The sequence below is a fragment of the Muntiacus reevesi genome, chromosome 16 (genome assembly GCF_963930625.1).
Source record: "Muntiacus reevesi chromosome 16, mMunRee1.1, whole genome shotgun sequence".
NCBI classification, from domain to species: domain Eukaryota; kingdom Metazoa; phylum Chordata; class Mammalia; order Artiodactyla; family Cervidae; genus Muntiacus; species Muntiacus reevesi.
In genome coordinates, this window is record NC_089264.1 from 10,794,793 (window position 1) to 10,818,561 (window position 23,769).

General features: G+C 37.8%; 1 protein-coding gene across 2 annotated transcripts in view; it reads left to right on the plus strand.

The window, feature by feature from the left end:
• The window catches only part of LOC136148019 (bifunctional heparan sulfate N-deacetylase/N-sulfotransferase 4), a 256,176-nt gene extending 232,822 nt beyond the window's left edge, over positions 1-23,354 (plus strand). Inside the window, exons 7-13 of one of the 2 annotated variants that reach the window (XM_065907461.1) lie at positions 3,042-3,138; positions 5,880-6,003; positions 8,124-8,298; positions 14,496-14,666; positions 15,581-15,690; positions 19,665-19,767; positions 23,235-23,354. In XM_065907461.1, coding sequence (XP_065763533.1) covers positions 3,042-3,138; positions 5,880-6,003; positions 8,124-8,298; positions 14,496-14,666; positions 15,581-15,690; positions 19,665-19,767; positions 23,235-23,354 — 900 coding nt within the window. The remainder of the gene's footprint in view (positions 1-3,041; positions 3,139-5,879; positions 6,004-8,123; positions 8,299-14,495; positions 14,667-15,580; positions 15,691-19,664; positions 19,768-23,234) is intronic. The other variant, XM_065907462.1, reaches the window with a different exon arrangement.
• Positions 23,355-23,769: the final 415 nt, after the last annotated feature.

Here is a 23,769-nt window from a genome sequence, read left to right on the forward strand (position 1 = left end):
TATGATTTTTCCTGTAGTCATGTATGGACGTGAGAGTTTGACCATAAAGGCTCAGTGCTGAAGAATTGATGCTTTTGAACTGTGGTGCTGGAGAAGACTCTTGAGAGTCCCTTGGACTGCAAGGAGATCCAACCAGTAAATCCTAAAGGAAATCATTCCTGAACATTCATTGGAAAGACTGACGCTGAAGCTGAAGCTCCATTACTTTGGCCACCTGATGAGAATAACCAACTCATTGGAAAAGACCCTGATGCTGGGAGGGATTAGGGGCAGGAGGAGAAGGGGATGACAGAGGATGAGATGGTTGGATGGCATCACTGAATCAATGGACATGATATAGAGGCATCAGTGAGACCATGATAGGTATCATGGGATCTGGGCATTTACTTATAAAGTTTATTGTAGCCTTTGTATCTTCTTGAAATCAGTTCCAGCTGTATCACTCCATCTTATAATGAATAGCTACTGGGTATACTTGGACTTATGACTTGGTTGGTCTATCAGTAATAAACTTATGATAGTGAATTGTGACCACATGATTACTTTGAAAATCCATGACAAACATAATCTCTTCCAGGGCCCAGTAGCATGCCAGGAGCTATTGTTTGAATGATGTGCTGCAGAACCTTTTTTTTTTTTTTTTTTTTTCATTTATTTTTATTAGTTGGAGGCTAATTACTTTACAATATTGTAGTGCTTTTGCTACACATTGACATGAATCAGCCATTGATTTACATGTGTTCCCCATCCTGAACCCCCCTCCCACCTCCCTCCCCTTCTCATCCCTCTGGGTCATCCCAGTGCACCAGCCCTGAGCACTTGTCTCATGCATCCAACCTGGACTGGCGATCTGTTTCACCCTTGATAATATATATGTTTCAATGCTATTCTCTCAGATCACCCCACCCTCGCCTTCTCCCATAGAGTCCAAGAACCTTAAACACTGTGATTCTCCCCGGGACTTGACCAAAACTCTGCCTGGTGTCCTTTTATACCATAGAGGCCATGGTACCATGGGTCCGCCACAGTGCATGGCCCAAGTGTGAGGACTGCTTAGACTTCAGACTTACCTCTTGCAGGGCTCTTTCTTGTTCTGGGTTCCACTCAAAACCAGCAAGTTTCTGCATCATTCAGTCGGTGACTCAGAGAAGTATTTCCTAGGTCAAAAAAAAAAAAAAAAAATGTGTCCAAAACCCAAAGAAGCCTATCAAGCTTTGTGCGTCTATCTTAGTGAAAGTGAAAGTGTTAGTCACTCAGTTGTGTCCAACTCTTTGAGACCCCATGAACTGTAGCCCACCATGGAATTTTGCAGGCAAGAATACTAGAGTGGGTTGCCATTCTCTTCATCAGGGGATCTTCCCAACCCAGGGATCAAACCCAGGTCTCCTGCATGGCAGGAGATTCTTTATTGTCTGAGCCACCAGGGAAGCCCTTCTGTCTTAGTAGTAGGAATTGCAAAGTACAATACTTACCTTTTACTTTGGAAGGCAATGTCACCACAGGATTAGGATGGGGAACACATGTAAATCCATGGCTGATTCATGTCAATGTATGACAAAACCCACTACAATATTGTAAAGTAATTAGCCTCCAACTAATAAAAATAAATGGAAAAAAAAAAAAAAAAACCAACAGCCAAGGTGCCAGGCTCCTGAAACTTGGCTGGTTTGGTGAAAACATTCTTCAGAAGAACTTGGGTGACATAGTATTAGAGCAGATATGGATTTAAAAAAAAATAACTGACTTAAGTACATAAGTATGAACCATAAATGTTTAATTACCTTATGCCACTTTTAAATTTGAATAATAAATGTAAAATTATCATTGTTTTAATGGTCAGCATATGTTTTTTAGAAAGAATTTTGTGAAAATAATTTTTGAATATATTTATTAATTAGATTGCCAATATAATAAAACCATTTTGTCAGTCAATAGATATTTTAAAAATGGTATCACTATCATTTGCCCTTTATTTAAAGATGATTTATATATTTATGGCTGTCCTGGGTCTTTGTTGCTTTGCATGGACTTTCTCTAGTTGTGGTCAGTGGGGGCTACTCTGGGTGCAGTGCGCAGGCTTTTCACGGCAGTGATGCCTCTTGTCCTGGAGCACAGGCTTTAGGGCACACGGGCTTCCATCGCTGTGGCGCGTGAGCTCAGTGGTTGCAGCTCACGGGCTGTAGCGTACGGACTCATAGATGTGGTGCACGGGCCGTGGGCTCAGCAGCACGTGGAAGCTTCCCGGACTGAGGGTTGAACCAGTGTCCCTTGCATTGGCAGGTGGATTCTCAGCCACTGAACCACCAGGGAAGTCCTTAGGACTCTTAATTCTCAAGTGACATGAGTTGGATGGTAAATTTGGGCCTCTCGACGTGAACAGAATGGAGGCTGGTATAAGAGAAAGTTGAGATGGGGATAAAATTGGGTGTATGGCTATGTTGGCTCATTTCCTCACCACGTCTGTGCAACAATGACGTATATACAACTTAGATTATTGTTCAGGAGCTAAGTAGGGGCTAGAAATAATGATCTACATGGTATCTGCTTGTGGGATATGGCCGAACTATGAGATTATCTGGATCAGCAGAGAATAGCATATAGTGTAAAAGGGAAGAAAAAGTTCACCAAGTCCAGACTTCAAGGATGACTTTCCAGCCCTCTAGAGAAAAACGAGTAGGAATAATTAGAGCAGAGCACAGATATCTGAAAACTTGAGTTCAAACCAGGTAGAGACAAGCTAAGGATCAGGTATACAGATGTAAAACATGAATTCAGAGGTAGGGTGGAATCTCAGAAGTTAGAACACCATGTCAAGCCTGAGAAGAATGATGGCAGGAGAGACCTGATGCAGAGTTCTATCCTTGAAGGAAAGGAAGGTGCCATTTTAGAAGGAAACAATTTGAAAATCAGAATCAGAACAAGGTCTAACTCCTAGCTTGAGGGTATCAGGCAAGAATTTGATCCTGTGGTTTGAACAATTTTTATGGAACAGAGCCAGGTATTGATTACACGATAAGATTCATTATTCTTCCTTCTTGCAGAATCCATGTGATGATAAAAGACACAAAGACATATGGTCCAGAGAGAAAACTTGTGACCACTTACCAAAATTCCTTGTAATCGGGCCACAAAAAACAGGTAAGACCAACCATCAGTGCAGTTTGTGGGTTTTTTGCATTTGTTTGTTTTGTCATGAAACACAGTGTCATATAGTATTTGATTAAGTTTGCCTTGGTGAAATATTTAGACAGCCATTCAAGTTCATTATTGAATTTCTTTTCATCCTTATGGATCATCTTTATGCCATGGTCCTCAAAGGGGCTCTAAAGTTGCTCATTTAATTTATTAAGACTTATGGACTAAATTTTTAAGTATGAGTTTTAAAGCTGTTCAACAGACCACACGTTTTTGACAACTTTGAGCTTATATGTCACAGTTGTGGTATTTGATTTTTAATTTCTACCCTTTTTTGTGGTTTTGCCTAATTAACTGCTGAATTAAGTTATAAAAGAGAACTTTGGCTTGATTCAAGCTATTTTATACTGCATATCAACCTTGATTTGATTTTTTTTCAGAACCACTGTCATTATCACCTTCAAATATTCTACCTGTGTGGTTTTTTTGTTTCTTTGTTTGTTTTCAAATAATCTTTATGTATACATATGATTTGGATTTATTTTCTGATGCACCTAAGGCTTATTAGGCAGCTTTTCCCCATGATATTTTCTCATGTACTGAAGGACATGTGTATAACAGTGTAGTAAAAGAGAGTGACAGTATTTCGCCAATGAGATGACACTTTCAATTAGACTATTTTATACTTTGTTCAGCATGTGACAGCTTTATATACTTTGCTCATGTCCTGATTAATTAAACTTTTTATTGACTTGCTGTATTTTGAATTCACAACTCTGACTAGAAGCATTTTCATCAGTGAGTGCACAAACCATAACACAAAACAAACAATCACGATAAATAAGCCTGGCCCAGATGAAGATATTTGTAATACAAGCAAGTAGATCATTTTAAAGGTTGTGGGCAAAATTTCCAGACTATTAGATATTGGTTGTTGAAATCTTTTCTTCCTCCAGGAATATAAATTGTGTTGCAACAATAAGTTACACATGTGCAGGGAGAGAAAAAATACAGCACATATTTTCATATATATCACTTTTGTTATTGTTCTTGTTATTTAAAATGTTCATTAATTTTCCACCAACTCCCTCACAGCTGTTCTAACACTGGAATGATGACTAAGAAAGAAAGCATTTCTATGTTGTAAAATTACATTGAAATTTTAATTTAAAATCATATCTTCTATCATTTGTCGTTGAATATTACTACTTCTTAGTTCTACTAGAACACTACAGGTTAGTAAGTATAAATCTAGTTTTCCTCTTTGCTGATTGTATTCATAAAGACAATAACTTATACCTTTAGAGTTTCATATTGACCTACCAGTGTGGAAATGATAAAGCTTTTAGCTGGTTTGAGCTTTCCCAAGACGAACAAACAAGTCAAAGAAATTGGATGGTGATATTTTATATGCTATAAAAATGAAATCTCCTTAAGGGCATTTATTACGTTTTGCCCTCCCATTTCACTAGGAGCCACCATTCTGAATTTCTTAGGTGCCCTAAGACCTATTGTAACTTTCTTTATCTACACAATTCTCTGTGACCTCTGCTTCCAGATCCCCAGCTGCTATCATTATTGTTCTGCCAGTCCACCTGTGCAGTTCATTCCACGCTCTCCTAGGGTTGGGAAATCTAACAAAGTCTCCTGAGTGCACCATGTTACAAAAAGAAATAACCTCTTCCATAAGGGAAGTTTTGATTTATGAGAGCCAGTCATTTCACAGTCCTTCCTGCTATGGCCCTCAATTTCTGCTTTAACCTAGGTTTAGATGTGGCATTTGCGCTTTCTGTGATGTCACCCACTCAGTGGTTGATGTCAGCCAATCTGTTCAGCCTAGTGCCTCATTATCAGGCTTGTCAAGGTAGGACAGTTAACTGTCTGTCTTCCACAATCTTGCACCCCTCTTTCAGCCTTACTGGAAATACTTACAATTTTTAAGCTACAATCTTAGAAAATGTTTCCTCCTGGAAGCCTTCCCTGACTGCCCAAGTCTAAATTCCCCATTTTCTCATATACTGGAAAAGCACTCTACTCTTCTCTCATCGTGGGACCTCCCTCACCTGTTTGCTTGACTCAAATCCACAAATGCACTTAGTCTACTGAGGCCAGCAAATATGTTTTTTTTATCAAGAGTTATCACCAATTATTACTACAGTGACTTGTTCAGAGTTGCACTGGTCAACATCTGTTGAATAGTTTGATTAACTTTAATTGATTTGAACATAGTATTAATTGAGGTTCAGGCATTGTGCTGGATGTCTTTGATACTTTAGCCACTCATCTGACTTCAGGAGGGAAATCTAATCACCCAGTTTCTGAATTTCTCCCCTAGCTGTATCAACCTGCTTGGCTTTGACTATGTACTCAGATTAAATGAAGTGTTTCAGTCAGTAGAATCATGAAGACTAATATAAGAACACAAATCATTGCCACATGAAATTCACTTAACTGATTTTTTGGAAATCATTCTGACACTGGAATGATTTGGTCTTGCATATTACTTTTTGAGCAAAAAATTTGCTAAATATTTGTCTTAGGACTTCCCTGGTTGTCCAATGGTCACCACTCTGCACTTGCAGTGCAAGGGGCCTGGATACAATCCCTTGTTGAGGAAACTAAAATCCCACATGCTACTCCGCGTGCCTCCACCCATAATAATAATAAAGTATTTGTCTTGTCTTCTATTGCTATATAACCTTTGGTCTCTCTCTCTCTCTTTTTTTTTTTTTTTTTGGTAATAGGAACAACAGCACTTTATTTATTTCTTCTTATGCACCCTTCCATCATCAGCAATCTCCCCAGTCCCAAAACATTTGAAGAAGTCCAATTCTTTAATGGAAACAACTACCACAAGGGAATTGACTGGTAAGAGAAATAACAAAAAACAAAACCCATTATTAGCACATGCTCATTCACAGATGAGCAATTATAGGTGTATGCAAGGCATCTACATAATTATAGAATAAATTTGTTATGTTCAATTCTACCATAGTGAATTAGAAATTAATTTATAATGATGATATGTTTAATCAGTGTTGCCTATAATTTGATTTGAACAGTGCAATAATGATAATATTTTTCTGGTAAATTAGTATGATTGAATAAAGAGGATTATGGAATATTTTCATCAGAATTATTCATAAGGATATTTAAAATTCTCCTTAAGCATATTATTATTTCACTGAGTCTAGAATTTTTTTTTACTGAATACATAATTTGTCTTCACAACAATGCCTGAGAAAACAAATAAATCAATAGGTTGTTTTATTTTATACTCTGTGACTTGTCTCTTCATTAAACACATAGATGGTAAATGTATTGTAATCTAAGCTGATATTTGTCATGCAAATACCAGAGCATTTCTAAAACCATATTAATGCTAGTCACACAAGTGCATAAGAGGAAAATTACTTTGTATTTAATAAGTTATGAAAATTTTAAAATCACAATATTACCCCTAAACTAAAACAGAATAAACCTGATACTGTAACTGATGTTCACTCTGGTTTTTTTTTTCTAGCCATGTCCCAATTTTCTAAGGAAAATATGGCCCTGATTTCCAAATCCCAAGTATATAAGGCAAATTCCCCCTGAGGTAAACTCCCCTCACTGCATACCTGGGTAGCATGTACTGATGGCTCAGTGGGAAAGAATCCGCCTGCAATACAGAGACCAAGGAGATGTGGGTTGGATCCCCGGGTCAAGACAATCCCCTGGAGGAGGGCATGGCAACCCACTCCAGTATTCTTGCCTGAAAGATTCCATGGACAGAGGAGCCTGGTAGGCTACAGTCCAAAGTGTCACAAAGAGTTGGGCACGACTAAACAGCTTAGCACACACGCACATAGCATGTAATATTATGTCAAAATCACGTGTGAGTCTATCCTCATGAAAAGCTCATTCTTTTAAGACACAGCCAGGATGAGAGTGGGGCCAAGGCGATGGCAGTGAGCAGATTTGAGTTCCTATTATAAGTATTGACATGTCCACTCTGCACCTAGGATAGCACTTTACTTAAAAAGACTAAATGAATTTGGAAATTGCATGCAAGTTACTGAAAGCAGAGCAGCAATTTTCTCTTACCTGTGAGCTCAAATGGAATGCAAATTGTTAAGAAGGAATATAGATGAGACTTCTCACCACTTCACATTTGGGAAACATAATAACAAATGTCAAAGAGGAAAATAAGTATCTCATATGAATTCTTAATTGTTCTCATTATTTATTTCTAGAACATTTGAGGGTTAGAGAAGTGGTGAGCTGTAAGGAGGGTTACACACATAATTAATGCCTTGCACTGAATTAACCTCTGAGCATATTGATTCTATAATCTACACGCAGAGGAATGTTCCGACAGCATATGGAGGGGTGAACCTGCCGAGGCTCCGCAGGATCAACCGGCAGGAAATATCTCCTTAATTACTCTAGATAGACTATAATGTGTTCACATTGCTATACACACTACAAATTATGCAGAAGTTAAAAAGGAGGAGAGCAACTATGCCCTAATCTGTTTAGTATTTTATAGCTATTCTGACTTACACATTTTCCTCTTTTGTGCACTTTAATCTCAATTTAAGAATTTAGCATTCAAGTGTGCAAACATAAATTTACTATTTTAAAATATTTACTAGGCAATATGGTTTAATTTGCTGTTTGCCAAGGGTAAACTTAATTTTTTTTAGATTTGGCTTTCAATAGCACAGAACATCAACCCAAATCTAAAGAATTTTCCCTCCGTTCCTTAGCAACCCACCCATTTCATCTCACTCTTTCGCCTGCCCTAAATAGCCCATTAGAACAGTAAAACCTGGGATTGTTTTCACTTTGAGAGTGTACAGCATAGTCTCTATTTTAGCTATTATAGTATCAATAATTACAAATTTATATAAATGAATACAAAAATGTTTAAATAATTTCCTATCCATAGTATGGTAGGAAACAATTAGACTTCAAATTAATTGATTGTCTTTCTCTGCCTTCAGGTATATGGACTTTTTTCCTACTCCATCCAATATTACAAGTGACTTTCTATTTGAAAAGAGTGCTAATTACTTCCATTCAGAAGAGGCTCCCAAACGAGCTGCATCTCTGGTCCCCAAAGCCAAGATCATCACCATCCTCATTGACCCTTCGGATAGGGCATACTCTTGGTACCAGGTACGAAGCAGTAAAAAAATATCGTTAAAAGCATTTGGTCATAGCTGGAATGTAAGTAATGGTGAATTACTAAAGTCCAGATGTGTTTAACAGTCAAATGTTAAAAGAGCTATACAAACAAGCAAAAACTATGAGAAATAAGAACTATCAATTTGGGCAAGGAATTTCAAGCATAATAGAAAAAAATCAAAATGTTAAGGGACTGAACCATATAAACATGTAAAATGTTGGTCTGTCATAATTAACAAACTTAAGTATCTAAGTAGACCATCTTTAGCAATACCTGGTAAAGGGCTTAGTTTCCTTAATTTGTAAAAAAAAAAAAAAATTCCTGCAAATTGCTAAAAATAAATAGAAAAATGAGCAAATGAGCAAAAGACATAGATATATAATTTACATACACACACACACAAATCCAACTGCACAACAATTTCTGTGTAAAAATGGTCAACCCAATTATTGATCAATAAAATATAAAATCAAAATGGTACTCATAAATATCATCCTAGCATCCTGTCATCCTTATTCTCTCTGCTGACAAAGGTGTCATAATAAAGGTGCTCAAACATTCCAACAGAAGGATATATATGGAGATATTTTCTGAAAACTGATGACCGTTATCAAACAGTTTGCAAAGATACTTTTGTGGTACGATTCCTCTTCTGGGAGCACCCATAAGAAAACCTCAAAGGGATTAAAAATATGTATCCTTTTTCATTCATCAAGGTATTAATCATAACAATAATAACAAAAGGAAAAGTAAATATCCAACAATATAGAACTGTGTCACACCAAAATGGAGTCTTCTTCAGCATTTAATGCCAGTTTTAATCCACAGAATGATAATTAAAACATTGTGTTCATTCTAATTTGTGAATAGTAGCTTTAGTTGATCAGTCATGTCTGACTCTTTGAGACTCCATGGACTGTAGCCTGCTGGGCTCCTCTGTCCTTGGGATTCTCCAGGCAAGAATAGTGGAATCAGGTCGCTATTCCCTTCTCCAGAGGATCTTTTCAACCCTGGGATTGAACCCAGGTCTCCTGCATTACAGGCAGATTCTTAACTGTCTGAGTTACAGGGAAATCCTAATATATAAATAGATATTAATCCAATAAGTATATATATATATATATATAATTGGAAATTTTGAAAGCACTGTGAGGAAGCATGGAAAATGATATAAGAACACTCTCTGGAGAAATAAACTATAGGCTTAAAACTGAAGGCCAAGTAGGTATTAACTGAGTGAGGGCGAGGGGATGATGAGAGAGAAACCGTGTGTCGTCCACTGGGTGCAAAGAACCACAGCACAGCCAAAGAACCAAAAAAACCATCCGTGTGATTAGAGAGCAAAGCCAAGGAGGAGATCTGCAGGAGGTGAGCCTGAGAGGCACATGGGAGTTGGAAGCCAAGTGGGAAATCAAATGGCCACCATTCCCTGAGCAATCAAAGTGAAGTGAAAGTGAAAATCATTCCACCATGGACTATATAAGTCCGTGGAATTCTCCAGGCCAGAATACTGGAGTGGGTAGCCTTTCCCTTCTCCAGGGGATCTTCCCAACCCAGGGATTGAACCCAGGTCTTTCACATTGCAGGCGGATTCTTGACCAACTGAGGCACGAGGGAAGCCCAAGAATACTGGAGTGGGTAGCCTATCCCTTCTCCACCAGATCTTCCTGACCCAGGAATCCAACCAGGGTCTCCTGTATTGCAGGTGGATTCTTTACCAAGTGAGCTATCAGGGAAGCCCTGAGTGATCAAAAGCCTTTTAAAAGTGTTAAGCCAGTGTGTACCTACCAGAATTTCTTTTAGATAACATGATACTTTCTGATCTTTGAAGAATGGATCAGAGTGGAAGAAATGACCACTCAGAGAAATGAATTAGAAGCTGTAGCACTAGTCCTGCTGAGAAATGGCGGTAACAAGGACAAAAATAGGAAGTAGAAACTAGGTGAGACATAAAGTATCAAGAAATCTTTAGGGATTGAAATCAATAGAAACTGGTTATAAAACAGTGTCAAGAATAACTCGAATTTCCAGTCCAGGCAACTAGATGGTAACCATTTATTCCCATGAAAAAAGTACTGAAAAAGGATACAGGCATTGTGTGGGGGTGGGGAGGGCTAAAGATGTGACATAGATGGAGGTCAGGAGGTCACGGAATCCCTGTCACACCAAAAGCAATAGTAGAGGTCGCTGGCATTCTGGGGAGAGGTCTGAGCAGGAGATGGAAATTTGCGACTGAGAGGCCAAACGCCACAAAAAATGGTGAAATCATCCGAGGAAAATGTGCAGAGGAGAAAAGTATAGAACAGAATGAGGCAGCCAGAGAGGAGCAGAAGAAAAAGCCCAGCAGTGTCATGACAGCAGATACCAGGAAAAGAGCACCGCCAAATGAAGGATCCATCAGCTGCTAAGAAATCAGACAGTCAGGCAAAATAAGGCCTGAATTACTCTCACTCAGTCGAAAGACAGGGGAAGAAGTAGAACCTTTAACAGACAAGAATCCATGTACAGCAGTCTGGGTGGGCCAAGGAACGTGTTTTCTGTGGTGGTGATTTGAATAATAATGAGAAACTTTCAAAGGAAGAAGGCTCTTAAAGGCCCCTCAGAGGAAAATGGGAAATCAGTGCTGGGAGGACCAGAGCTTCCATATCACAAGGGTGAAGTGACGTGAGGTGAAAGGCGCTCAGCGGCGTCCCACTCTGCGGCCCCATGGACTACACAGTCCATGGAATTCTCCAGGCCAGAATACTGGCGTGGGTAGCCTTTCCCTTCTCCAGGGCATCTTCCCAACCCAGGGATCAGACCCAGGTCTCCCAAACTGAAAGCAGGTTCTTTACTGACTGAGCCACAAAGGCCGGAAGCAACTTAGACGGGAGGCAGCTCTCCATTTACACAGTCTCACTTTTCTTGTGCTGGGTCTTCTGGCTGTCAGATGAGTCTATGTGCCCCATTTCAGAAACGTATTTTCAAGGCATTAAACTATATAATATTACCAGGGAAACAACTCCATAGAAGTATAATTATCAAATCAGTATATACCAATATATCAAAAGTATAATTATCAAATTTGCTACTTTTAAAAATAGTAGATCATTAAATGGCAAGATCTAATGTTGGGGATAATACTACTGTTTGAAGCAGTGACGAGCATAAACAATTTTTGATAGAACTGAAAGACCTATAATGGGATGCAAAAGAATTGATTCTTATTGGTGGTAAAATCACAGGTACAATAACTACTAAATTTTATTTAAAAGTTACTAAAAATAAAGAGGCATCTTCTTTCTTTTTTTTTTTTTTTTATTACAGATCCGAGTTCTTAGGTCCTCTGAATTCTATCAGTGGGTATCCATTAAGAAACCCTGCACTGAAACTTAAGTGAGGAAAAGTGTATAAATGTACATGCTAGTAAATTTGGAGGTCTGGGATAGAGAAATTAAAGTGACTATGATTGTCTCTTTTATTTTAGAAAGTTGAGAATGAATTAACATAGGAAAAAGAGAGGGATAATTTGAAAAGCAGTACTTTGAGGAGCAAAAAGAGAGGTGTGAACCCTTGGTACAGGGGTAAGATAAATTTGACCAGAGAAATGTAAAATTGGCTACGGCAATGAACACCTAATTAAAGTTGATGCTTTTGAGTGTATGGTGATAACAATCTATATGTACTAAAAACCAATTAATATGAGAGTATACATAAATTAATGCCAAAATAAAGACGATTAAAAGAAAACATTTAATGACACTTTTAAAAAACATGTAATTTTTCTTTTTCCTTTTTTTTTTCTTGGCTTTTCAAAATTTCTTCAATAAACATATGTTGCTGAGAACAAATAGCAAGGGACAGAAAAATATGGTTCTGCAAACTGAGATTGCAAGAGTTTGGGGACTGAAGTGGAACACTTGTCTTGGGAGCAAAATCCAGAAATTATTAGTAGAATCCATGAGTCTGTGACTCCCCCAAGATAGAAAAACGTCTTTCTCATTTTATCAAAATTCATGTTGCAAATCAAGATAATTTTTTTTAATTGTGCCAAAAATACTGAGATGTTAAGCCTTAATGAAATGTTTTGAATGTGAATACATGGGGCAAAGTATTGCACATTTTCCTGGCAGAAAGCACGATCACTACTCAGAGCACATTTATACGAATCTTTTTTTTCCACATGGATTCAACCATTTTCTAAAAACAGAGAATCTATGCCTCCTTTTTCAAGTAAATTCTTTGAACACACACATTTGAAAGGAATAATTTTTTTCTGATAATACTTTTTGCTGCTATATTGCTAAGAGTAGGGTCCCCAGACCACTGTACATTTCAAAATAATGCAACCTATTACTTAGCCAGTCCCCTGTCTTCGGTAAGTACCATAAATCTGAAACTCGACAGGTATAATTCAGAAACTCCTACAAACATCACCTGCCACTATAATTTCTACCTCACATATTTATAATGGGCCTCACAGAGGACCTGCAGTGCTATTTTTTTCCAGTTCTTTTGTGATTTCAGGTCATATTTTTATGCTAATCTTTTTTGTTGCATGAATATAAAAAAAGTTGATGCTAGACTTGTGTAAGTCAATATAAAGCAGAATAAGTACAATTTCATATTATCACAGTGTGAAGTAAAAATGTTAGCATTACTGTATTAATAATGCACAGAGTATACTTATATTTATTCGATTTTGTTGTTTCTACATCTTATATTAAGTAAATATATTATGTAGTCTCTATGTATGCAGCATTTACAGAGAAGGTCAATAAATATACTATTATGAGGGAGGTTCAAAAGCTGTATTTCTACCATCTACCACTCATTGCTGCTGCTGCTGCTAAGTCACTTCAGTCGTGTCTGCCTCTGTGTGACCCCATGGACGGCAGCCCACCAGGCTCCGCCGTCCCTGGGATTCTCCAGGCAAGAACACTGGAGTGGGTTGCCATTTCCTTTCCCACTACCACTCACTAGTTACTCTTTAACCATCCACCAGTCAATCATCTTTGCTTTCTTAGTAGTTTTTATTTCTAACATATATAGGACCTGCTATTACATAATTCTATCAGGCTGTAATATACTTCCAAACTTATCCTGTAGTAAATTTTCTTTAAGTTCACTTTGAGATATCTTGCAAAAGCAATTCGTCCATTCCCAACACACCTCATTCATCTTCACTCAGATTTAAAGTTCTCCTGTTTCCACATTTACTTTTTTCTGTTTATCAAAATCTCACTATATTTTACCTCAAAAGCTTCAATCTTTAAAAAATACCTTCATATTTCATTCAGAACTGATCATTTATTGGTCTGGCTATCACAACAAATAACTTATACCTCTATCATACACATGACTTTATCACAATCTGTTAATGTGTTGCTTTCCATATAAGGTTTTTATTTCTTTGAAGATAGCATTTTGTCTTACCTATATCTCTTTATCTCTATAATCAGTAGAAGGTCTTTGTTCTGGCAAGGATCTTGATAAATGCTTATGAAATTATACTGACTTGTGTTGGGCTTTTGAACTTGACCAGTGATGGTTGGATGTGAAGGACTCAGGATTTGGTACTAAAAAGCAGCATAGTGAATTCATATTTAGGATTTAGAAGAGTTAGGTAGAAGCCCTTGGGAGGGAAAAAGCCAAGTGCCTGGGGCAACATCAACATGAATGCGACACCTAAACAAGTGTTATAGACACCTGCCTTCTCTGTAGACATGGCACCTTCCACACGGGGATATTGGGGAATTGTCAGAACTTGCCAAGCGGCTGCAATGAAGCAAGAACACAGTAATGTGGTGGCCAAACCCTGCCAGGTGAAATCTCTTTTCATCAGGCTTGATTCATCTGGGTCCTGACATCTTTTCACTTCTAATCAGATCCATGGAGAAAATCCTTGCACTCTGTCTCTTGTCTTGCATCTAAATATTTTATATGTGAAGACAGCCACAGGCTTATGTGAATGCCACTTGATATGTATAGAAGGTTTATACTCTATGGAAGCCTTATGCCAATGCCTAGGTTCCAATATAGCACATACGTTTCACCTTGTTTCTCATTCTAAAATCAAGTAATCATTTTTCATTACTTTTTTGGAATAAAAGACACACACACTCATCCACACATCAAACCCATTCAGGCACACATATGTTTGCAGGCATAAAGAAGGCTGATTTTACAACTGACTTTCTTGTTAAAGCACCAAAGATCACATGAAGATCCAGCTGCCCTGAGGTTTAATTTCTATGAAGTTATCACAACAGGACATTGGGCCCCATCTGACCTGAAAACTTTGCAGAGGAGATGTCTAATACCTGGATGGTATGCAGTCCACATAGAAAGATGGCTCACTTACTTTGCTACTTCTCAGGTAATGTCCTGAAATGAATTTCTTCTGTTTATTGTATCATGATAGTGTTGCACTGACACACAGAAAATATAAATTAACATTGCCACAGATAGTGCTTTATTATCAAAGATGATCATACCTAAGAAGTGTGGATTTTTACACTTCTAATGGCAGTGGTAGTATTACAATATTAAGTGATTATGAAACACGTTCTTGGGATCTTGTCCTCACACAGGAGGCTTCACGTGCTTCATAGACAGTAACCAATAGCAGAACCGCCAGTTAAATGGAACATTTATTGAACACCATGTGCAAATACCCATGCATCACCTATCCCGTGGAACTCTTATGAGAAAAGAAGTTCATGGATTAGACTGTCAAAATGGGAAGTGCTGTAAAAGCTCTGGGATAGAACCATGGGAGAGAACCTGGGATAGAACAGGAAATAAGGATTTGAGGAAAGTGTCCACATCCTTTATCTTCTTCATTCCAGTTTGGCTCACAACCAAAACCTGAGTTCTCTGTCATGGTTTGTAAGGATAATAGATGGGTAATTTACATCTGTATGCCCATTATTTCTAAGCCCTTCACTCTAAGATTAACTCATGGTATTTCATAGGTTGGATAATTACCTGATTACAGAACAGATGGAAAATCATGTTTCTACTGCATTACTGAGTCAAGAAAGTGTCAATGTCTATTTCTGATTTACAATCACGTTAGTTAAGGGTTATGAATAATGCCTTTGGCAAACTTTGTTGTTTTATTTGGAAGGACATCAGAATAGTAAATATGCATATGTATGCTAAAGAGTGCATATTTTCTTTCTATTCCCACTGATCTAATTGATTAACATCCTACCAGGTCAAGGGAGGCAGCTCAGTCTGCCTAATATAGTTTTGTTCTTCATAGAGTGACTATTTTTGACTCTACAGTTGCTAATTATTGATGGACAGCAGCTGAGATCTGACCCAGCTACTGTGATGGATGAAGTCCAGAAGTTTCTGGGAGTTACACCTCATTATAATTACTCTGAAGCACTAACGTGAGTCTGTTCTCATGCTTGATTTCATTTCCATTATTTGCCATCATAAATTATCACTGGTAGGTGTGTATATAGCATCATTAATACTAGCTATGAATTTATACATCATTATGCTTCTCAAAAGCAGTCAAAGGAATGTCCCCATTATTCATGTAATACGTCCCTTTCAAATACCAGGATATTTTACCGGCCTAAGAATATGCCTATAAAACACCTTATGGCCATTTTATCTATCACAAATTTCCCTTTTTGTGAGCTCTTTCCCAACACAAGTTTATGTAAATGTTTTACATGCCTACTCTGTGCAGAAAGTGTCCTAGGAATGGAGGTTACAGAGTGAAACAGATGATCTTTATCCCCAGATAATTTGCACATTAGAAATGAAATGTTGATGGCCACAGTTAGCCCTGTGAAAATGAGTAGTATTTCAGACAAAATTGTGAAAGGGATACATTCATGTTTTACTCTGTGTTTATTACATTGTGTATAACCAAATACAATCATGTATAACATTGCAGTGGTCTGGTATTGTACAGTAAACCTCCCAAAACCTACCAGCATGTAACCGTAGCCATTTTAGTATGTTCATGGAACCTGTGGGCTGGGAATTTAGACAGGACATAACCAAGACAACTTGTCTCTGCTCAAAATAGCTGGGGCCATATCTGGGAAGACATGAATATCTAGGTATGACTTGAATGGCTGAAGACTGGAGTTTTCTGGAGGCTTCTTTACTCACATCTTTGGCTCTTAGACTGGATGGCTCAAAGCTGAGCTCAATGGGAGGAAATCTCTCTGGGTGGCTTTCTTGCAGTGAGCATCCTAAGCCACTTTAGTCATGTCCAACTCTTTGGAACCCCATGGACATAGCCCACCAGCTCCTCTGTCCGTGGGATTCTCCAGGCAAGAATACTGGAGTGGGTTGCCATGCCCTCCTCCAGGGGATCTTAGGGCCCCTGGGGTGGAATCTGAGTCTCTGAGGCCCCCTGCATTGGCAGGCAGGTTCTTTACCACTCCCACCCCCTGGTAGTGACTGTGTTCTGAGAGGAAATGAGATGTGGAGGGAACATGGTTCAAGGCCTTCTCTGACCTAGTCTTGCAAGTCATGCAGCATCACTTACACCATATTCTATTGATTGCAAGCAAGTCACTAGAGCCAGTCCAAACCCACAAGGAGGGAAAGGAGCCTCCTCCTCTTGCTGGGGAGGGGAAGGGCATGCTATAGAAGAGAATGGAGGTGGGGAGGGGGTTATGGTTGCAGTCAGCTTGGGAAATAAAATCATGTACTTTGAGTAATTAAAAATGCAACAAAGAAGGAAAGAGGCAAAACAACAAACAAAAGCAAAAGTTCCAAGCTGTCAAAATATACATTTAAAAGGTCATGTACTTGACTCCTTCATGAGGCTTGATATAAAGCCTATTACGTTTTAGGCAAAATTTTAACAAGCCTGATTACATAATTTCCCAGTTCACAGCAGATTAGAATCAGCAATTAGACAATTAGGGTAATGGAGGGGCAGGGAAAGCAGTAATAAGATTGGGTTTTTCCTTATCCACTAAAACACGTCTAATAAAGTTTTTACCTACACATGGAAATAACACACGGCATGGCCCCTGTTGATTAAGCAGACAGAGCGTCCTCTAATATATTTACATGAAAAGTCATTGATGTCAGCACGGCCTCCCCTTACTCCCTGCAGAAGTTCAGGGCATGATTTTAGCCTGTTTACTACAAATAGTTCCTTATGGTTCAATAAACCTGTAAAATCATACTTTTAAAGAAGAGATTACAAACAAGTACAGAATATATGGTTTTTACTATGTCTCACACATCACAAAAATTAATAACTACAGTGATGTTCAGTGTAATAAAAGAACTCTTGTGGCAACAAACTCATGTCCTCAAAGTTATCTAACAGTTATTTGAGAAAGCCTTTGCATCTTAATTTCATAATTTCATGCCTACTAAAACCAAACCATAAAACAAGGAATTGATATAACTTAGCAGGAATAAATGCCCTTTGTTAGACTTCGCGTTTATAACATTGTCAATGCAATAAATGATACCAGGACAGCAAAATAATGTGGACTCAAGGTTTTAACAGCCTTATCTAAAAGAATGACTTTCAATAGTCTGGATGGCTCTCTTCCTCAGATCATATTAAGCTCTGCCTCATAACAGCTGTTTGGAGAGTAAGAGAGACGGGAGCCCGTCCTGAGACCTCTGCTCACCCAAGAGCGGAGGAGATGCTCTGTGTGTGTAAATATCTTGGCTTGGTTGCCAAAGCTGTATTTTACCTTAATGCAGTTAAACATCCTCATCCTGAGGCAGAGATGCTGTTTAGGGGCACCGTTATGCCGCCTCCCCCATCTCATTTTGCACAGCATGCCAAATTGTTTTTCCTCTTGGGAAATTAATGAAAACCAAAGAAAGGCCTATGATAGGCAAGATGCAGATTGGAAATGTCCAGGTTGGAAATGACTCTCTCTTCCTTTTATCCATTTACCCAGTGATGTATTTAATTTTAATTGATAACATGTACTAGGACAACCTGGACTGTGCGGATCAGGTCTCTAATAATAGATTGGGCAGGGAACTGTGAAGAAAATTTCCCTCTCCCCCTAAATGAGTTCACATATGTGCAGAAGCAAATTGCAGGTGCATCGGTATTATAGGAATGGGCCCAGGGCAACAAAATATCCTGCAACTAATTAACTTTACATCCTAGTCAATTATGCTTCATCCTTCTAAAACATCTGCTGAGCAACAAAAATGCAAACCTTTTCGATGTTTTATGCATGCAGCAATTCCCATAGCAGTAAATTTAAAATTTCCCTTCCCATTTGGTTTATTCTCTCCTTTTTCCTATCTTGTTAGTCCTAAACAAAAATTCTTACATATCTGAGTTTAAACAAATAATTAGGTTACACATTCTTTCTTTTGTAACTTTGTGCAGCCAAAGATGCAAAACAATGTTAGAATTTTTTTTATGAGTGTCGAGATCTGAATGATCCAATAGAATCATTCACCTTCAACAAAAGAAATGAAGAGCTATCTAATGTTCCACTCACCATTTGTATGCTGCTGCTGCTAAGCCACATCAGTTGTGTCTGACTTTGTGAGACCCCATAGATGGCAGCCCACCAGGCTCCCCCGTCCCTGGGATTCTCCAGGCAAGAACACTGGAGTGGGTTGCCATTTCCTTCTCCAGTGCATGAAAGTGAAACGTGAAAGTGAAGTCACTCAGCCGTGTCCAACTCCTTGCGACCCCATGGACTGTAACCTACCAGGCTCCTCCGTCCATGGGATTTCCCAGGCAAGAGTACTGGAGTGGGTTGCCATTGCCTTCTCCACACCATTTGTATAACCCGTGTCTTATGTTCTCTGGAAAAATATAGTGAATTATATCTTTAGCCTTTTAATTTCCTCCTTGAAAAGTGTAAACGTTTTGAACTGTTAAAAAAAATTAATATTTTTCTTAGAAGCTTTAAAATTCATGTTGTATTCAAAGAAATATATTTACATTATATTGTCACCTTAATATATACTATTGAATGATTTCAAAGAAATTTGCTAATGTATTTTGACAGGGAAATCACATAAATAAGAAAATAAATATTATAAAATCCTGTATTGTAGTTTTGTTGATTCATCCTTGATCTTTTATGGATGAATAGGTAAAATATAAAAACCCAATAATTTCATCATGAGAAAAGACTAAATATCCATATGTCCTTTTTCATTACATTAGAAATAGTAAATATATATATATAACATATAGTTTATTTAATTTCAATTAAATTCTCTCAAATTGATTCAATGAATATTTATAGAATTGAATTAAATTAAATCAAAGAATGAATATATGAAAGTGCATTTCCATTGCACGATTGGTGAGTTTCTCTCAAAATTCTGTATATAATTTATAAATCATTATATCTTTATATTCATTTATATCTTTGATCTTTTGTAGTTTTGATCCCCAAAAGGGCTTTTGGTGTCAACTACTGGAAGGAGGAAAGACCAAATGCCTTGGAAAAAGCAAAGGTCGAAAGTATCCACCCATGGATCCAGAGGTAATGTTTTCCTTATCTTTGAAATTCTCTGGTAGTGTTGAGTCCAAGCATGTTCTGCTTGCAGCACAATAGGCCAATGAATCTGAACGAGGACAAGGAATATGACTATTCCAAAAGCTGGCTGACCAAGAAGATGGCATATTAACAATCTCAAAATGGGCATCTTATCTGGGTCTGGATGCCTGGTTCTTTTATGGATCAGAGATGGAAGAAAGTGAGGAAACAAGTAAAAAGGCTGTTAATCTTGCAAACATTTCCTAGAACGGCAAACCTCAGGCAGAGGGATGTGTTAATTTCTTCCTACCATCTACAGGGGAATGGAGCTCTGAACAAAGGCACTTTAGTTAACAGTCAGGCAGAGGGGCAGGATTCTCTGAGGCAGGCCAGAGAATCTTATAATGTAAGATTATAATGACAAAAGCAATGGAAAGCAAGTCAAAGGAACAGTTCCAACATGGAGTCAGAATTAATCCTTTCCTGTTACAGTAGAACCCTGTATATACAACTATTTCAAAATTAGTAGACAATAAATTTGATTCCTTTTTCTTGTCCTTCTTTGCTATCAAGTTTTATATATTTAGCAGAGTGATAGACCAACAGATAGAGATGATTAGGAGATATTTATGGGAATTGTATGCTGTTGGGATGCAATTCAAATATAAATACTGAACAGTAACTTCTTTCCAAATGTGTAAAGGGCTCAAACAAATAATCTAGTAAACAAGGATTTTGTATAAAATAAATAAATATTATTGTTACATATTAAATATATATATCTATTGCCTATACCATGCATGGTACTGAGTTGAGCCACGGACAGTAAACTGTTCTGATCAACAGTTACAACATGTGATGGGGAGGTTTTTCCATATCACCAAGCAAGGCTCAGACACCAGCTGGGTCTCCACAACTCAACAAAATACTGACACTGTCTACAGAGAGAGAGTGTGTCAGGTCCCACAGGGAAAAACAGCAAGCACCTCAGATATCCAGATGATACCATTCTAATGTCAGAAAATTAAGAGGAACTAAACAGCCTCTTGAGGGTGAAGGAAGAGAGTTAAAGAGCCGATTTAAAACTAAATATTAAAAAAAAAAAACAGATCATTGCATTTGGCACCTTTACTTTATGGCAAACAGAGGGAGAAAAGGTGGAAGTAGTGATAGATTTCCTCTTCTTGAGCTCTGAAATTACCATGGATGGTGACTGCAGCCACGAAATCAGAAGACATTTGCTTCTTGGCAGGAAAGCTATAACAAACCTAGATAGCATATTGAAAAGCAGAGATATTACTCTGCTGACAAATGTCCATATAGTCAAGGCTATGGTCTTCCCAGTGGCTAGGTACAGTTATGAGAACTGGAGGCATAAAGTAGGCGGAGGACCAAAGAATTGATGCCTTCAAACTGGGATGCTGGAGAAGACTCCTGAGGGTCCCTTGGATAGCAAGATCAAACCGGTCAGTCTTCAGGGAAATCAGCCCTGAATACTCCTTGGAAGGACTGATGCTGAAGCTGAAACTCCAGTATATTGTCATCTGATGCAAACAGCTGACTGATTGGAAAAGTCCCTGATGCTGGGGAAAGATTGAGGACAGAAGGAGAAGAGGGAGTCAGAGGATGAGATGGCTTGATGGCATCACCGATGCAATAGACTTGAACTTGGACAAACTTTAGAAGATGGTGAGGGACATGGAAGCCTGGCATGCTGCAGTCCATGTGGTCACAAAGAGTTGGACATGACTGGGTGACTTAACAACAACAACAAAAAGCCACCTCATTAACATAACAAAGTATACCTTTATCACTATCTCACTTAGCAAATTCCAAGTGAGCCTTGTGCCAGTAATGGAGTCAATGACCAACTATATATTTCTTATTATAATTCAAAATGTCACAAATAGGATGCAGGATAAAACAGGTTATGAGCCTAGGTTTATTATAGGAGAGTAAATTAGTTATGGTCACTTGTTTATAATAAAATATATAAAACAATATCAAACTGTAAAAAGGCAGGGGAGAAAAATCTATAAGTAAAAGTTATAGTATGAGGAGACAGAAGGATTGGGAGACTAGCTAGCAATCAACTGAGCAGATATAATGATTTATCTCTCCTAAGACAGTGTGGGCATAAGGAGGATGGAAGTGATTAGGCGTTACTATGGAAATAGAAGAACCAGAAGGTCCTCAAACTATACCTTTGAACCCAATAATTTCAAAAAGGCTTCAAAAATCACGTTGATCTACCAAGAAATCAATGTAACGACTCCACTACTTCTATAAACATCTTATCCAGAATTTGAAGTGTTCACAATCCACTTGAAGGGAAGAAATGCAGTGAAAAATCTAGTGAATGGTACAAAAAAAGTAGCTATCTTGAATCCATTTCCACAGTATACAAAAGTTGCTAAGGGCATTTTTGGAAGAAAGAAACTAATTTGTGCTAAAATATTGGGAAGGGTTTAAGAGAGATGGTGTAAGTTTGACCAAATGGAAACAGCTGCCTGTATTTCACAGGAAAAACATTCACCTCTATTATTTTATCAAAAAGACACAGGACTATGTTAAATGGGTTCTAATATGAGATAAGTGACATCCAGAGAAAAAAAACCCATTTACAAGTTTTTTGTCTTCTTGGAATAAAATAAACTAAAACCACAGATATATTTTATAATCCTTTTCTCAGCCATTCATCTAAAAATTGCCAATCACTCCAGCTTGGTTAGGAACATAAGAATCCCAGGAAAGATCACTATAAGGACCTTTATAATAAGACCTTATAATATTTGTGAAGTAGAAAAGCTTAATGGTTTTTTCAAAAAATCTGTTTTGGTACTAAATAAATATAGAAAGCATTTTATAACATGGCAAGTTATTTGTTTAATCATGAAATTCAGCTTTTATGATTATGGTGACTGATTATCTTGATGTTGTGACCCAATTTTACAGAAAATGACCAATTTCATAAACATAGGTGTTTCTTTTCTGTAGATTTTGTGCCACATCTGGTCCCTACTTACCTCATTCTTCTTTAGTATTACATGCCTCTCATCAACCTCTTCATCAGTCCCTCAATAAATAAGTGTGCTTCATATTGAGTGGGATGCCATGCCCTCCTCCCTGACAGATGGTATTTAATGTATAAAAATATTGACTCAATGTTGTATACCCAAAACTGATATAATATTGTAAGTCAAATTATACTACAGTTTAAAAAATTCAAAAAAGCTAATTCTCCAAATGCTCTAGGAAAAATAAGATATATAAGTTATTCCTGGACCCATTTTTATTTTGCAACTTTACTTCTGTCAAATCTTTCCTAAAGGTAAAAACAAATGGCATCCATGGGAAAAGAGAAAGAAATGCCTGTTTTATATTCCGTCCCATTGCCGTAGAATTTCTTAATAAATTTGCACAATCTCATTTAATGAACTAATTACTTCCCTTGTCTTCCTTTTGCTTTTCAGTCTAGAACCTTCCTCTCTAATTACTACCGAGATCATAATGTGGAGTTGTCCAAACTGTTACACAGACTGGGCCAGCCTCTACCATCGTGGCTGAGACAGGAGCTTCAGAAAGTGAGATAGCCCTGCAGAGGAGAGCTAAGGCTCACAAGATACTGACTTTTACTGTGAAACAGACAAGAAACCCCCATCTTTTATCTCTTTACTGCACCTGTGATTGTCAATAGAGGACCGTGTGAATAAATCACCTATCTTTTTCATAAAAATGGAAACGATTAGATATGCACGCATTGACGATTACTAGCATAATTCCTATGTGAGCTTTCGGGAAATAATGTGGGGTTTTATGACACTACCCAGCTTCCAGTGTGGGGATCATGACACAACCCAGTTCCTCTGTTAACCATAACATTTTGGAAACTATGCTTTACTGAGAACCCTGATTATATGCAAGTGACAAGTTGAAATTTTAAGAAAAAGACTGTGATGTCTGTAAATGAGGCTGGTAGGAACCTAATACCAGAATTAAGGGTGTACA